Raw genomic sequence first — 17,359 nt, 5'->3', positions numbered from 1 at the left:
TCTTAAAATTCTAATATTTCGTGTTTTTTTTTTACATTTTTATCCAGATGTATCTGAAATACATGTACGTTTATGCATATCTATATATATGTATATGTGTTTAATGTTCAATACATTCTTTTTGTCTTTAATACAATATTCATTTGAAACTCTTTAATAGCCAGGGTTAAAAATAGACCATTTCCGCTGGGTTTAAAATAATCATTAGTGGATTACAAAACCTTAGCGTTTTTGTTTGTTTGTTTGTTTTTAGCAGTTACTACATGGATTTAACAAAAATAGTACAGATTTCATGACTATTTGCATTGTTATGCTAAAAGTTTAATGGAAAATATATTTCTAGATATATACGCGTCCGTTTTTTCCTTTAAAATTATAGAGCTAGAGAGAAAGATAATCATAGCTGACAATGACATGAATTGGGCAGCTTCTCTTTTTAATTGACTTTTCATTCATCAGACAAGCTCTATACTTATGAGCGTGTGTAATGAGGGAGCATGTGTCACCCAATGTCAAAGAGAAGGAAGCGCCATCGGAAGTGTGAGGAAGGCAACTTTGCAGTGAATGGCGCATCCGCGGGGAGCCATTATTATTATTATTATGCCGACAATGAACTGCCGCTGCCATCCATCTCACTGAATTTTTTTTTTTTTTAATCTCATTGAACTCACATGTGATTGGCTCTTTTTCGATCACTTCCTGATCGCATTGTTTTGGGGCGGGAAAATGCTCGGGGTCGCCCCCGCTGCCGCCTGCTTGAAATCTTGACCGGTTAACCCCGCTGACGCCTGAAAGTGTTCTTTTTGTCCCGCAGGTGCAGACGAGGAGGCCAGCGGCAAATACGGCGTGCCCGTCCTGGAGGGGACGCACGGACAGCTGATCCTTGAGCTTAATCAGACCCTGGAGCTCAGCTGCAGGTCAATTGCTAACAGTCGCTTTAGTTAAATGCTAACCAACAATGCTAACAAATAGCATCCGTGTCATAACTCTTTTAAGCATCGTGGCGAGTTGAACACAAACACTACCGCAAAGTATATCAACATGTATTTATTATTCTCATTGACTGGTATATATATTTTTTACGCGAAGAGGTTTTATAATTATATGCGTCTGTATTGTACTCCCCGCAAGTGGCTTAGGAGGGCTAGCACAATGTCCATTGAATTGTTGCACAAAATGGGGCAAACGTTTTTGCAGAAGATAAAGAACACATGCGTGCCTGTATTGTTATGTAGCCTGATATTTTATTTGGTTAAATTTCCCATTTGCTTTGTCATATTGATTATTTTTTTCTCAAAATATGAAAACTTTATTTCAGCAAAATTCCAGTTTTTTTTTTCAAATAGATGTTTTAATATATTTCTAGTAAAATAGTGATTGTTTTCTTAATATTACAACATTCTTCTGAGGATATTAAAAAAAAAAATTTCTCTCATGATAGACTTTTTCTTCGTGAGATGACAATTTTTGTGACATTCAGAACATTACAGTCCTCTTATGAAACTATTCCTGTAAAATAATACTTTTTTCCCCCTCCTGTTATTAAATAACAATATTACTAATATACAGTTTTTTTTTGTTGAAATTTCCCCTTCATAATGCAGCACATTTTTTGCATAATATTCTATTAATTATTTATTTATTTATTTTTGTCCCTTGTGATCCAGGGGTCGCTGGGAGCTCTCGTGGTCCTTCCCACCCAACCTGCCTCACGACAGGATCCAGGTGGAGGAATCCCGCTGCGGCAAGTCGAAGCGGCTACATTGCAGTCGCATGACACTGCTGGGCGGCGCTCGGCCACACCACACGGGCTCTTTCCAGTGCCGCTACCGACACCGAGCGCAGCGCCAGGCTTCGGTTTACGTGTATGTGGCAGGTAAGAAGACACTTGCGTAATATTCTGTCGTAGCAGCAATACACCTCTGTCAGTCACACACATACAAACCGCAATTGGCTAATGACCACTCCAGGGTGTACTCTGCTTCTTTCTAAACGACGCACGTGACCGCGAGAAGCTACTTTTAACTTTTTAACTGGGCTCAGTCTGACCTGCACTCTAACAGCGGGACATTTTTAAACAGGAAGTGCTAAAAACAGTAGCGCTGATGATCTCTAAACACTTGAAACACAGTTTCAGCACCTTGCGCTGCTCTTGAAATATTTCTATTCCTATTTGTATATAAATAAAAAGTCTTTTTGGCATGTAATGGGCCAGCTGTTGAAAGGCTCAAGCCTGGGCAGAGTTTCCCATGCAGGGCATCGGCCTTATCTGCCCCGCTCCAGCATCCTGTGCTTGAAGGGAGGAGGCCAGTGGTTGTGAGGGTGAGGGGGGTGGGGGGGGGAGTTGGTTGGGGGGACTCACTGGCTCTCGGACAAGGTATGTGTCCGTGGGTGTGTGTGTGCGTGTGCGTGTGTGTGTGTGTAAGGCTAAGATGAAGGCCGCCGCCAAAGCAAAGAGGAGGCTGAAAGTCTGCCATGGTCGGCCCCACCCTCGCCCCCGCAGAGCATCTCTGCCCTCGCGGAGGTGATGGGGGGGAGGGGGGCGAGGAGGATTGTGGGAGGTGGCGTCCATCGCTCAGGCCTCTGATTCCATCACGCCCCGAATCAAAGCAGCGGCAGAAGGAAGCCCAGCTTGGTGGGCCGGTCCTTGGGGTACTTTTGTTTCGGGGGGCGTTTAGAGATTAGCTTTCCTTGAATAACAGCCCCGAACACACAAACAATGCGGCGCAATGATTGCCTACCAACAATCTGCGTCTTTATTGTGGACGGCGGGCGGCCATCAGCCGTGATTGGGGCGGTCGGGGTGGGGGGGGTTGGATTCAATGACAAGAGAGCATTGCAGACTACACAATAGTGGAAGCAGCCACCAACCGAGTACAAATAAACGGTCTAATATGTTAGGAATGCCCCTGCTAGCTTAAAGGAAAGCATCCTTGACATGCTAATGATTAGCATCAATAGCACATTTGCGTGTATGTCTAATGTTCTCACTTTTTGGCAACAGTGCGACTTTACAGAAGCCTCTTGTCATAATGTCAAAAATCTACTTTATTCTAATACTTTGCAACTTTGCACTATCGGCACTTTATTCCTGTAAACCCTCAAATGTCACAGGACACATTAAGCCGAACATACTATATACGACAACCGGAACCTTGCATTTACACCCCCGCACGCCTTAAAGCGACATTTCGAGACACTCAACACCATTACACGACCGTAACAAGTGTTAAACGACTGAAGCGAAAGTGGGCCTGGCGTAGAACTCTGTGGAACTCCGTTTCTCAATGTACCGATGTGCATGTATTTGCTGCTGTGTGCCATTTGGGTCCCTGATCGCCAGTGTTTGGCTTTCAGACAGTCGGCAGCCATTTGTGGACCATCCAGAGATGAGCCCCGATGTTTTGTACATGAAGGAGAAGCAGCCGCTGGTCATCCCTTGCAGAGTAACTCACCCAAATGTCACCAGCACCCTGGTCAAGGTCAGTGAATTGTCTCAAACGAACCACGCTTGTTTCATTTGGGATATTTCTCAGAGTCCTTTCAAGATGAGCTATTAGCGCTTTTGCGTTTAAAATCTCCGTCTTGTCCTGCCATGTGAATCGCGTAAGTCAAACAGCTTAAAAAAAATGATCACGTGTGACATTTTCTATTTCTTAACAAGCTTTTTCCGACCTTTTTTTTGCTTTGTTTTGAAGCCGGCTGGAGACAGGACGTTAGGTCCAGAGTGCCCCGTTGGCCCCCGGCCAGCATCACTTCCCACAGCCTCACTCGAGTCGTACTCCTGGCCGCCAACTTTTTGGCCATGATGCTTAAAACAGCTGGCAGGAGGAAGCCCGAGTAGCTGCATTTGGCCGCCGAACGCTCGCGCCATTGTCTCAGAACGGCCACCTCGTACGCGAGCTGGCGTGCCAATTCTCGGATGACTAAATCGGGGAGAATTTGTCAAACAAGCAGAATGTGGAGAAAGCTTGGCATTATGATAAATGAATACCAAAAAAAAAAAAAAAACAGAATGAAATGACTTGCATGAGTAAAGCACCAAAATAGCCTGTTGCTTCACTCCATTCTGAAAGCGATTGTTTATTTTCCTCTTGAGTCGATACGTCACTAATAGCAAACTAACATTGATGAAGGATAGAAAGAGGAAGAGTCCATAAACCGAAAATGTTGAAAATTGGAAATAAAGTAATTCTGCTCTCTCTGAACTGGAATTGCATTTGACTCATGCAGGTTAAAAATACTCCTGCATGTTGATAAAAGTGTTGCTCAACTGACAAATCCTCGACTGCTTGTTAGCGCTAAGGGAATCGTTCTGAAAATAGCTTCCTCGAACATGACATGATTTCAGCATCCGGAGGTTTTTCCTCTGGTGGTTTTTGGGTGACCGGAAATTATACTCCTATTTATTAAAATGAATAAATAAAAAATAATAAATAAATTAATATGTATTTATTTATTTATTTATTTATTTAATTTAATTAATTAATTAATTTATTTATTTTTATTATATATTATATATTTTATGTATGTAGTATTCAAGAAAACCATTTCCGGGACAGGCACCAAACGGCAAACGAGCAATACGTGCGGAGTCCTGAAGACATTTTGTCACGACATCTCAGCGACACGTCTTCTCCCGAAATGTATTTGCTCTACTCTAAAACGCTCGAAACCGCAAAGGGACTCGTTCTAAAATTAGCTCCCATTCTTCCCTTCATCCACTGACTGTCACAGGCCTCTGGAGTGTTTTTTTCCTGGAGGTTTTTTTTTTTTTTTTGCTCCATACAATACCCTCGAGGCCCCTCCCCCACCCACTTTGCGCTAAGGCTGTGAAAGTGACGCCCCAGCCCCCCCACCACCCCTCCCCATTCCAAACCATCCTCATATCCTGTAGTAACAGGATGAGAGGAGATGGACCCGGAGTCACGTTTCCCATATCCTGACTCCTCGGACGTCTCGGCCGCCCTCCTGCGTCCTTTTGCCCACCTTGGCGGGCCGCCTTAGGTAAGCGGGGCGAAAAGGGCGCTGGGAGGAGAACAAAAGCTCGGAAAAGTGTCACCTCGCTCCTACCTGCTCCCCCGAGAGAGGGTGGGAAGCTTTTTCACCGTGACGGGTAAACATTTCCTCGCCGCGGCCTCCAAGAACACAACAAGCGTTACGCAAGGATTTAGGCAACATGACAAGAAGCCCGAAGTCCGACCCCGCCAGGATTCATCAGCATCTGGATGGAGGTTTTCCTCTCAGGAATTATGTCGTGACCGGAAATTGGAGTCCAAAAATACCGCAGGTCATTTTGTTTCCATTTTAAAAATGTATTTGAAAGGCTGGGAAACGCACGCCCAAGTCACAAGGGGCGCTGATTGTGAAACGACATTTCGGCCAATCAGAAGACAGAAGAGGCTCGTTTCGGGAAAATCAACGGTAAATATTCTCCTTGCTCCGTCTTTTCTTCCTCCCACAGTTCCCCAACCAAAGCCTGAGTCCCGACCAGAGGAACATCGTGTGGAGCAGTAGGCGGGGCTTCACCATCCGCACTCCCACCTTCTACTACATCGGCCTTTTCTTCTGCCAGACTCTCGTCGACGGCGTGGCGTACAAGTCGCGCATCTACATCATCCACCGGCCAGGTCTGCTGACTCCTCAACCGCGACCGCGACGCTTCGCTTTTATCCTGAAAAGCTCACGTTTCTCTTTCTGCCCGGTGCGTCGTCTTAGTGAGCAACATCCTGGACGTGTATCTGAACAGCAGCGGGCCGGTGCAGGCCTTAAAGGGCGAGAGGCTCGTGCTCAACTGCACCGCCACCGGAGAACTGAACACTCGCGTCAACATCTCGTGGGACTATCCCGGAAAGGTCATTTTCCAAACATTCGTACGCCAAAGTTTGGGGCAAAGTAGAAAATTAGAAACCCGAAAAAAAAAAAAAAAAAATACCCCTTGTAAAGGATGTCGGCCATTTTGTTTGAAATCCAAAGCTGTCGTTTGCGTTTCTATGTTTTTTGTCGGCGTGCAGACGAGCAACAGCGGCTCCACGTCCAAGCGTCTGCTGAAGCACCGAACGCACATGTTGTTCTACAACATCCTCACCATCCCCAAGCTGCGGCGCTCCGACCGCGGCCTGTACACGTGTCGCGTCAGCAGCGGCAACAAAACCAAACAGCAGAAAGTCACCGTCACCGTCTACGGTAAGCAAGTCGCCACATTTCGATCGCCAAACCGTTGTCGGACGTTCCTCCCGTCGTGCTTCCGCAGATCGGCCCTTCATCCGATTGAAGCCCAGACGAGGATCCGTCATGGAGGCCCAAGCGGGCCAGAAGTCCTATCGGATTTCGCCCAAACTCCGAGCGTTCCCGGCGCCTGAAGTCATCTGGTGAGATGTCAACGTTGGCAGACACCCAAAAAAATTCTTGAGAAGATCACACGTGTAACAAATCCCTCGTGCTCCCGCAGGTTGAAGGACGGCACGGTGGCGGCCGAGCAGTGCTCTCGCTACCACCTGGACGGCCATTCGCTGGTCATCCGCGACGTGGCGCAGGAGGATGCTGGCAAATATAGCGTGCGCGTACGCATCCAGGAGCACGGACTCTACCAGAATCTCACGCTAATACTCGTGGTCAACGGTAAGACATTTAAGATGATCGTGGTGGTGGATCTTTTTTTAAGGATTTGTGCCGGCGACAAGTGGTGCACCAACTTTGGAGATTTTGAAGGTGTGCGTGGCCTTGGAAGATTAAAAAAAGATGCTTTAAACATAGACCAACTGATTTATTTAAAAAAAAAAAAATTTGCATGCACAAGGAAGGAAGAGGGGGTGCGTTAACGCTTTCTGGATGTTGAAGGGGGTGCGCTTCTTAAAAAGTATCTGAATGCTGCCCTAAAAGTTTTCAAAATTCATTGTTTTGGTGATTTTTATTTATTTATTTATTTATATATATTTTTTTTTTTTTTTTATCCAACTCTGCCGAAATGTTGAAGGGGGTGCGCTGCTTAAAAAGTTTTCAAAATTCATTGTTTTGGTGATTTATTTATTTATTTATTTTTTTGCAAACTCTGACGGAATGTTGAAGGGGGTGCGAGTTTCCCTAAAAGTATCCCCAAGGATTTAATTTTGAGGATAGGGTCAGAGTAGAAGAGGTGCGCCATCTCCATCTGGATGATGAAGGTGGTGCGCCGTTTAAAAAGAATGTGGAAGCTGCTCTCAAAGTATCCACAATGTTTGTTTCGATGTTTAGTCATAGTTTGCGATTATGTGTGTGTTACCCAGCGAGTCCCCAGATCGGCGAGAAAGCGGTGTCGTCACAAGACGCGGGCGCCGTGCCGCGAGGGAGCCGACAGTCGGCGCACTGCACGGCCCACGGCGTCCCCGCACCGCACGTCCACTGGCTATGGCACCCGTGTCCGCCCAAAGGCCTGTGAGTACGCACGCGCACCAGCGCCGGCTGGCACGACCTCCACGCCACGCCGCTCAAAAGGTTGCCATGTTTTTTGCAACCCCAATTTCAAGGAAGTTGCGACGAACATGAAAAGAGAATACAATGATGACAAATTATATTCAATTGAACTGAACTTTAATTTTTCAAAACGCTGTGATTTTTTTTAAACACAGATTTAATTTATTTATTTATTTTTTTTTAATTGGGCATCGATTTTCTAACTTTTAAGGTGTTTTTTTTTCCACAATGATTGGGTGACTTTCCACTTTTTAAGGGTTAACTGCATCTCCAGACACACTCTATGCTGTAATGACACAGTAAAAACAAAAGTTACCCGTCCCGTCCCATCTGCTGTTGTTGTTTTGCGTGTGTGTCGGGGTGTGTGTGTGTGTGTGTGGGCGTGTGCATTGTGTGATTGTGTAAACAAGACATGTTTTGTCTATTTCAGCATGTGTCCAGACACTGTTTCCTTCTTGTAACCAGAACAGATGCCTTTGAGTGCCTTTCATGTGTGAATGTGGCAAAATTTCCATCTGTGCGTGTGCGTGTGTGTGTGTGTGTGTGTTTTTGATTGTGTGCAACTTTTCTCTCTTTCTGTCTTCATGTCCTTTTTTTCCCCAGCCATATGTTTAATGCAAAGTGTGCATGTTTGCGTGTTGCATTCACAGAAACACAGCACATGTGAGACTAGAAAGGAGAGAGAGGAAAACTCCGGCGCGCGCACACACACACTCGCAGACACACACACACACACGCACACTTGAACAGAGGGCAGTTCCGTGCTCTCAGGCACGATTTGTTGCCTTCCAAATCAAACGTCGATGATTTAATGAATTTCCTGCCCAGGACGTAGGGTGAGAGGCCTGTTTATTATTGTGATTGCACACCACATCCTCTGATGCTTTTTCTTATATCTGACACACACACACACTTGGCAAGAACAGACAGAGTGGTTCTTTGGGGTCAAAGACGTATTGTGTAGCTCGCGAGCGCGCCACAGAGGTTAAGTGTTACCTGAGAGCAGGGACGCCTGTGACATCATCGGCATACTCCAACTTTGACCCGCCCCTCCCCTTTCCATGACGCTCGCGAACGCCTCGCGGCGTCTAAATTGTTTCCCACGTGTGCTGCAGGCCGTTTTCTTTTATGATACACACTGGTGCCTTGATTTATGAAATGATAATATTAATGATATTGTCTGCTTGCGCGTGTTGCCCCACCTTTTGTGCTCCAATATCCATTGTATAAATTATAACTACCGCAATGTCGACGCTTGTTTTGGTAGCCTGTCTATGACCCTTTGCATTGAGTGAGTGTTAAGATTAGTGGACTTTTGTAAGTTTGCGTCATTAACTTTTGCCACATTTATTAACCTGCAGGGCCACTGTAGGGTCTTGCCAAATAGTGAACTCCTGCGTGCTCGTATTGCACATACAATGTGTACACCTTTTCTAAAAGTATCACTGCAGAAACAATTTGTAGCAAGTAGCAAAACATACTTAAGAGCTTATGGAGGATTTGTAAAATAACCTTTTTTTTAGTGAACCCTTGATCAAAACACTCAGTCTTGCCAAATACTGGGCCTTAGACTTACAAGTCACTTGAAGCAGTTTATGAATAATTTTTAAATTGTCAGTTATCAACTTTCTTTTAACGCGACTTTGGCACAAACGCTGTCGTCTCTTGTCAAATAGTGAGCCTGTACTTGTACAGGAGTTTGAAATCAACTCTGTAGGCTCTTGCCAAATAGTGAGCCTTAAACATGCAAATCATTTTGGATCGTTTATTAAAGATGAATGGCAATCTTCTTCACATCATTCCCAACTATTTCGACTTGTACATTTGCAGACCCACTGCTGCCAAATAGTGATCCCACACTTGCAAGTCGCTGATGTGACGTGTTTGTAAATGTTTTGCTTGTGCTCACTTGGGCCTCACTTGTTCTTCGCAGCCCGGCTGCACCGCAAGCTTGACGCCGAGCCGGAGGAGGCCCGGCGGGCGCCACGGGCCGGGCCGAGTTCGCCGGGCCCAGGAGCTCCTCACTTTCGGGCCGGGGTCCCCGCTCGTAGCGGGGTCCGCCGGCGCTGCGCCGCTCCGGCCATGGGAATCGCAACGCTTCTTATCAGGCCCGGGCAGGAGGCGCGTTGGGCTTCCTGTGCGAAAATCAGAGCGCTTTTCCTCTCGTTGTTTGGCTTCCTCTCCCGACGCGAGACGCTTCCCAGCAGCGTGATTGTCCCCTTCGTCTTCAAACGTGGCACAGGGCTGCTTCCGAAAGACTTGATCTATTCTTGAGACGCCCCCCTGCCCCCACCTTCTCCTCCTCACACACACACACACACACACCACCTTCGCACCACCAGAACTCTGCTGCTGCCCCCCATAACCAGTGCGCACACACAGACTACTTACAAAAAATGCTGGATATTTATTGTGCTTTTAGGTGAAATTTCAGCATGAACCTAAAATGCTCTAGAGCCACGTAAACTTTAATTAATTTTTTCTGCAAAGTTTTGAATGGAAAACAAGCGACTGAGTTGCCCTCCAAAAAATAACAATTTTACATTGAACATTTAAAAACCCAAATGGTGTGAAAGTCTGCAAGCTTCATGCTACCACCTAATGTGAAACGCCATAGATGAGCTAATTCGAACTTTTTTTTTTCGGAAAGGTCAAATTAGGTTCCCATGCCAAGATTTTGGTGCGTTTTCGGTTCACGCTGAAATTCCCCCCGAAAGCTGAATATTCAGATCTTGATGTAAATAGTGTTCTCCTTTGGACTCTGCATGAAGATGTCTTTCCTGTCTGGCTTTTTGAGCTGACTGGTCTTGCAACACTGCTGAGCAGTGGAGCTGCTGCACGCCAAAATCACAAACACACAAATATAAAACGCGTGTGTGTGTGTGTGTGTGTGTATAGGACACCTGCTTGAGTATTTATTTCCTTCGTGCTATTCATCCATCCATCAGCCACATCTATCGGAGCTGCTTTGCTTGTTTTTTTTTTTTTTGTGTCCTAGAGTGGTACTATCATGGGTGCGTGTCGCCCCCCCCCCCCCCCCCGAGTCCTGACCTGACACCCCGCCCCTCCACACACATCCACAAAAAGCTGTGAGTTTTTAACGTTTGTTGTTTTGTATTCCTCCAGCAATGAATCCAAATAAGAGAAGAAAAAAAAAAGAGTGGACGCAAGGTTTTATAGTTCTCTGTTGAAAAAAAAAAAAAAAGACTGACGCCTACCATGTAGGAAGTCAATGTGTCAATGATGTCGCGATTGTAACAGCCCCCGGTTGTCTGTGTGTTGGAAAACAGCTATGAGCCATTTGCATGAAGGAGGAACAGGGCCACACGTTTTTTTTTATTATTATTATTATTACCATGAAATGAGGAAAAAGTCAGAATATTACAGAAACAATATATGTATACATGTATGTATATATATTTATAGGTATACTGTATATGTGTGTGTATATATGGATATATGTGCAGTGTGTGTGTGTACGTATATATATATATATATATATATATTTGTATGTACGTGTATATAAAGTAATATAACATGAAACAGATATTTTTATTTGTAACATTGCCACTGTTTCTTTCATTTTTTTTTTTTTTCATGTGTCATCCATGTGGCCCTAGTTGTCCTTCATACACTTGACATGTAAGTGTGTGTGTCCGTGCGTGAGTTTTTGTATACGTGCGTGCATGCGTGTATGTCCCATTGGACGGGTGTCTCCCAGTGTCATCTGCCCCGTGTATAAAGATGTTCTATGAGTAATATATGAAGCTAATATTTAATAATTTTATACGACTAACTTACACCAGACCAAAAAATGACAAACATTTGTGTGATTGTTGATGCATATTTGATTTGAAATTGTTTGTATCAGTTGTTGTTGTTTTTTTGCATTAAACTTTGCTTATATTTGTTGTTTTAAATGTGCGTGTGGTTATTTTTTTGGGCCGTGGACAGGAACAGTGAAGTGTAGTTAGTCAGTGAACACGCACACATGCACACTGAGTGGCTGTGGAGAGATTTGTTGTGCGTTAACTCGTCTCCGTGTGTGACTAACAAAGCTTTGTCGCCACATCTCGCACTTCTCTTTCCATTTCGAGCGAGAGTCCTGGGATGTGTGCGTGCGTGTGCGCGCGTGTACGTGTGTGTCACGCAGAGGGTGGGACGCACACGCTCCAAGAGGAAGAGCAATCAGGGGAAAAGATTAACACACCTCAGGGATGCCAACAATAGATAGATAGATGAATAGACAGACAGATGGAGAAAAAAGAAAACGCTGTCAAATAATAAAAAAGCCTTACTATACATGGTCTTTTTTTTAAATGTCTTTAAAAAAAAAAAAAAAAAAGCCTTACTATACATGGTCTTTTTTTTTTTTAATGTCTAAAAAAAAAATAAAAAAAGCCTTACTATACATGGTCTTTTTTTTAAATGTCTTAAAAAAGCCTTACTGTACTTGGTCTTTTTTTTAAATGTCTTTAAAAAAAAAAAAGCCTTACTAGACATGGTCTTTTTTTAAAACGTCTTTAAAAAAAAAAAAAAAAAAGCCTTACTATACATGGTCTTTTTTTTTTTTAATGTCTAAAAAAAAAATAAAAAAAGCCTTACTATACATGGTCTTTTTTTTAAATGTCTTAAAAAAGCCTTACTATACTTGGTCTTTTTTTTAAATGTCTTTAAAAAAAAAAAAGCCTTACTAGACATGGTCTTTTTTTAAAACGTCTTTAAAAAAAAAAAAAAAAAAGCCTTACTATACATGGTCTTTTTTTTTTAATGTCTAAAAAAAAAATAAAAGCCTTTCTATACTTGGTCTTTTTTTTAAATGTCTTTAAAAAAAAAAAGCCTTACTATACATGGTCTTTTTTTAAAACGTCTTTAAAAAAAAAAAAAAAAAAGCCTTACTATACATGGTCTTTTTTTTTTTAATGTCTAAAAAAAAAATTAAAAAAGCCTTACTATACATGGTCTTTTTTTTAAATGTCTTAAAAAAGCCTTACTATACTTGGTCTTTTTTTAAAACGTCTTTAAAAAAAAAAAAAGCCTTACTATACATGGTCTTTTTTTTTTTTAATGTCTAAAAAAAAAATTAAAAAAGCCTTACTATACATGGTCTTTTTTTTAAATGTCTTTAAAAAAAAAAAAAAAAAAGCCTTACTATACATGGTCTTTTTTTTTTTTAATGTCTAAAAAAAAAATAAAAAAAGCCTTACTATACATGGTCTTTTTTTTAAATGTCTTAAAAAAGCCTTACTATACTTGGTCTTTTTTTTAAATGTCTTTAAAAAAAAAAAAGCCTTACTAGACATGGTCTTTTTTTAAAACGTCTTTAAAAAAAAAAAAAAAAAAAGCCTTACTATACATGGTCTTTTTTTTTTTAATGTCTAAAAAAAAAATAAAAGCCTTTCTATACTTGGTCTTTTTTTTAAATGTCTTTAAAAAAAAAAAAGCCTTACTATACATGGTCTTTTTTTAAAACGTCTTTAAAAAAAAAAAAAAAAAAGCCTTACTATACATGGTCTTTTTTTTTTTTAATGTCTAAAAAAAAAATAAAAGCCTTTCTATACTTGGTCTTTTTTTTAAATGTCTTTAAAAAAAAAAAAGCCTTACTATACATGGTCTTTTTTTAAAACGTCTTTAAAAAAAAAAAAAAAAAAGCCTTACTATACATGGTCTTTTTTTTTTTAATGTCTAAAAAAAAAATAAAAGCCTTTCTATACTTGGTCTTTTTTTTAAATGTCTTTAAAAAAAAAAAAGCCTTACTAGACATGGTCTTTTTTTAAAACGTCTTTAAAAAAAAAAAAAAAAAAAGCCTTACTATACATGGTCTTTTTTTTTTTAATGTCTAAAAAAAAAATAAAAGCCTTTCTATACTTGGTCTTTTTTTTAAATGTCTTTAAAAAAAAAAAAGCCTTACTATACATGGTCTTTTTTTAAAACGTCTTTAAAAAAAAAAAAAAAAAAGCCTTACTATACATGGTCTTTTTTTTTTTTAATGTCTAAAAAAAAAATTAAAAAAGCCTTACTATACATGGTCTTTTTTTAAAACGTCTTTAAAAAAAAAAAAAAGCCTTACTATACATGGTCTTTTTTTTTTTTAATGTCTAAAAAAAAAATTAAAAAAGCCTTACTATACATGGTCTTTTTTTTAAATGTCTTAAAAAAGCCTTACTATACTTGGTCTTTTTTTTAAATGTCTTTAAAAAAAAAAAAAGCCTTACTATACATGGTCTTTTTTTTTTAAATGTCTAAAAAATAAATAAAAAAAGCCTTACTATACATGGTCTTTTTTTTTTAAATGTGTAAAAAAAAAATAAAAAAAGCCTTACTATACTTGGTCTTTTTTTTAAATGTCTTTAAAAAAAAAAAAAGCCTTACTATACATGGTCTTTTTTTTTTAAATGTGTAAAAAAAAAATAAAAAAAGCCTTACTATACATGGTCTTTTTTTAAAACGTCTTTAAAAAAAAAAAAAGCCTTACTATACATGGTCTTTTTTTTTTTTAATGTCTAAAAAAAAAATTAAAAAAGCCTTACTATACATGGTCTTTTTTTTAAATGTCTTTAAAAAAAAAAAGCCTTACTATACATGGTCTTTTTTTTTTAAATGTGTAAAAAAAAAATAAAAAAAAGCCTTACTATACTTGGTCTTTTTTTTAAATGTCTTTAAAAAAAAAAAAGCCTTACTATACATGGTCTTTTTTTAAAACGTCTTTAAAAAAAAAAAAAAAGCCTTACTATACATGGTCTTTTTTTTTTTTTATGTCTAAAAAAAAAATTAAAAAAAGCCTTACTATACATGGTCTTTTTTTTTTAAATGTGTAAAAAAAAAAAAAAAAAAAGCCTTACTATACTTGGTCTTTTTTTTAAATGTCTTTAAAAAAAAAAAAGCCTTACTATACATGGTCTTTTTTTAAAACGTCTTTAAAAAAAAAAAAAAAAGCCTTACTATACATGGTCTTTTTTTTTTTTAATGTCTAAAAAAAAAATTAAAAAAAGCCTTACTATACATGGTCTTTTTTTTAAATGTCTTAAAAAAGCCTTACTATACTTGGTCTTTTTTTTAAATGTCTTTAAAAAAAAAAGCCTTACTATACATGGTCTTTTTTTAAAACGTCTTTAAAAAAAAAAAAGCCTTACTATACATGGTCTTTTTTTTTTAAATGTCTAAAAAATAAATTAAAAAAAGCCTTATGATACGTGGTCTTTTTTTTAAATGTCTTTAAAAAAAACCCTTACTATTCATGGACTTTTTTTTAAATGTCTTTATAAAAAAAAAAGCCTTACTATACATGGACTTTTTTTTTAAATGTCTAAAAAAAAAAGAAAAAAAGCCTTACTATACATGGTCTTTTTTTTCAAATGTCTTTTAAAAAAAGCCTTACTATACATGGTCTTTTTTTTTTAAATGTCTTAAAAAATAGAAAAAAAGCCTTACTATACATGGTCTTTTTTTTTTAAATGTCTAAAAAATAAATAAAAAAAGCCTTACTATACATGGTCTTTTTTTTTTAAATGTGTAAAAAAAAAATAAAAAAAGCCTTACTATACTTGGTCTTTTTTTTAAATGTCTTTAAAAAAAAAAAAAAAAAGCCTTACTATACATGGTCTTTTTTTAAAACGTCTTTAAAAAAAAAAAAAAAAAGCCTTACTATACATGGTCTTTTTTTTTTTTTATGTCTAAAAAAAAAATTTAAAAAAGCCTTACTATACATGGTCTTTTTTTTTTAAATGTGTAAAAAAAAAATAAAAAAAGCCTTACTATACATGGTCTTTTTTTTTTTTAATGTCTAAAAAAAAAATAAAAAAAGCCTTACTATACATGGTCTTTTTTTTAAATGTCTTAAAAAAGCCTTACTATACTTGGTCTTTTTTTTAAATGTCTTTAAAAAAAAAAAAGCCTTACTATACATGGTCTTTTTTTAAAACGTCTTTAAAAAAAAAAAAAAGCCTTACTATACATGGTCTTTTTTTTTTTTAATGTCTAAAAAAAAAATTAAAAAAGCCTTACTATACATGGTCTTTTTTTTAAATGTCTTTAAAAAAAAAAAGCCTTACTATACATGGTCTTTTTTTTTTAAATGTGTAAAAAAAAAATAAAAAAAAGCCTTACTATACTTGGTCTTTTTTTTAAATGTCTTTAAAAAAAAAAAAGCCTTACTATACATGGTCTTTTTTTAAAACGTCTTTAAAAAAAAAAAAAAAAGCCTTACTATACATGGTCTTTTTTTTTTTTTATGTCTAAAAAAAAAATTAAAAAAAGCCTTACTATACATGGTCTTTTTTTTAAATGTCTTAAAAAAGCCTTACTATACTTGGTCTTTTTTTAAAACGTCTTTAAAAAAAAAAAAAAGCCTTACTATACATGGTCTTTTTTTTTTTTAATGTCTAAAAAAAAAATTAAAAAAGCCTTACTATACATGGTCTTTTTTTTAAATGTCTTAAAAAAGCCTTACTATACTTGGTCTTTTTTTTAAATGTCTTTAAAAAAAAAAAAAGCCTTACTTTACATGGTCTTTTTTTAAAACGTCTTTAAAAAAAAAAAAAAAGCCTTACTATACATGGTCTTTTTTTTTTTTAATGTCTAAAAAAAAAATAAAAAAAAGCCTTACTATACATGGTCTTTTTTTAAATGTCTTAAAAAAGCCTTACTATACATGGTCTTTTTTTTAAATGTCTTAAAAAAGCCTTACTATACTTGGTCTTTTTTTTAAATGTCTTTAAAAAAAAAAAAAGCCTTACTATACATGGTCTTTTTTTTTTAAATGTCTAAAAAATAAATAAAAAAAGCCTTACTATACATGGTCTTTTTTTTTTAAATGTGTAAAAAAAAAATAAAAAAAGCCTTACTATACTTGGTCTTTTTTTTAAATGTCTTTAAAAAAAAAAAAAAAAAGCCTTACTATACATGGTCTTTTTTTTTTTTTATGTCTAAAAAAAAAATTTAAAAAAGCCTTACTATACATGGTCTTTTTTTTTTAAATGTGTAAAAAAAAAATAAAAAAAGCCTTACTATACATGGTCTTTTTTTTTTTAATGTCTAAAAAAAAAATAAAAAAAGCCTTACTATACATGGTCTTTTTTTTAAATGTCTTAAAAAAAAAATAAAAAAAGCCTTACTATACTTGGTCTTTTTTTTAAATGTCTTTAAAAAAAAAAAAGCCTTACTATACATGGTCTTTTTTTAAAACGTCTTTAAAAAAAAAAAAAAGCCTTACTATACATGGTCTTTTTTTTTTTTAATGTCTAAAAAAAAAATTAAAAAAGCCTTACTATACATGGTCTTTTTTTTAAATGTCTTTAAAAAAAAAAAGCCTTACTATACATGGTCTTTTTTTTTTAAATGTGTAAAAAAAAAATAAAAAAAAGCCTTACTATACTTGGTCTTTTTTTTAAATGTCTTTAAAAAAAAAAAAGCCTTACTATACATGGTCTTTTTTTAAAACGTCTTTAAAAAAAAAAAAAAAGCCTTACTATACATGGTCTTTTTTTTTTTTTATGTCTAAAAAAAAAATTAAAAAAAGCCTTACTATACATGGTCTTTTTTTTTTAAATGTGTAAAAAAAAAAAAAAAAAAAGCCTTACTATACTTGGTCTTTTTTTTAAATGTCTTTAAAAAAAAAAAAAGCCTTACTATACATGGTCTTTTTTTAAAACGTCTTTAAAAAAAAAAAAAAAAGCCTTACTATACATGGTCTTTTTTTTTTTTAATGTCTAAAAAAAAAATTAAAAAAAGCCTTACTATACATGGTCTTTTTTTTAAATGTCTTAAAAAAGCCTTACTATACTTGGTCTTTTTTTTAAATGTCTTAAAAAAGCCTTACTATACTTGGTCTTTTTTTTTTAAATGTGTAAAAAAAAAATAAAAAAAGCCTTACTATACATGGTCTTTTTTTAAAACGTCTTTAAAAAAA

At 37.0% G+C, this 17,359-nt stretch overlaps 1 protein-coding gene across 2 annotated transcripts in view; it reads left to right on the top strand.

The window, feature by feature from the left end:
- Positions 1–17,359, top strand: part of flt1 (fms related receptor tyrosine kinase 1) — a 30,289-nt gene that overhangs the window by 758 nt on the left and 12,172 nt on the right. The window contains exons 2-10 of one of the 2 annotated variants that reach the window (XM_088283101.1): positions 815–917; positions 1,668–1,876; positions 3,358–3,482; positions 5,465–5,630; positions 5,719–5,855; positions 6,015–6,186; positions 6,254–6,371; positions 6,452–6,621; positions 7,266–7,413. In XM_088283101.1, the coding sequence (XP_088139227.1) occupies positions 815–917; positions 1,668–1,876; positions 3,358–3,482; positions 5,465–5,630; positions 5,719–5,855; positions 6,015–6,186; positions 6,254–6,371; positions 6,452–6,621; positions 7,266–7,413 (1,348 nt within the window). Of the gene's footprint in view, positions 1–814; positions 918–1,667; positions 1,877–3,357; positions 3,483–4,907; positions 5,291–5,464; positions 5,631–5,718; positions 5,856–6,014; positions 6,187–6,253; positions 6,372–6,451; positions 6,622–7,265; positions 7,414–17,359 lie in introns of those variants that run through there. The other variant, XM_088283102.1, reaches the window with a different exon arrangement.

The sequence above is a fragment of the Idiotropiscis lumnitzeri genome, chromosome 19, assembly GCF_059441095.1.
Source record: "Idiotropiscis lumnitzeri isolate Australia: NSW breed Sydney's pygmy pipehorse chromosome 19, RoL_Ilum_1.0, whole genome shotgun sequence".
Classification (NCBI taxonomy): domain Eukaryota; kingdom Metazoa; phylum Chordata; class Actinopteri; order Syngnathiformes; family Syngnathidae; genus Idiotropiscis; species Idiotropiscis lumnitzeri.
Note: the sequence above shows the minus strand (reverse complement) of the source record. Positions and strands in the feature narration are given on the sequence as shown.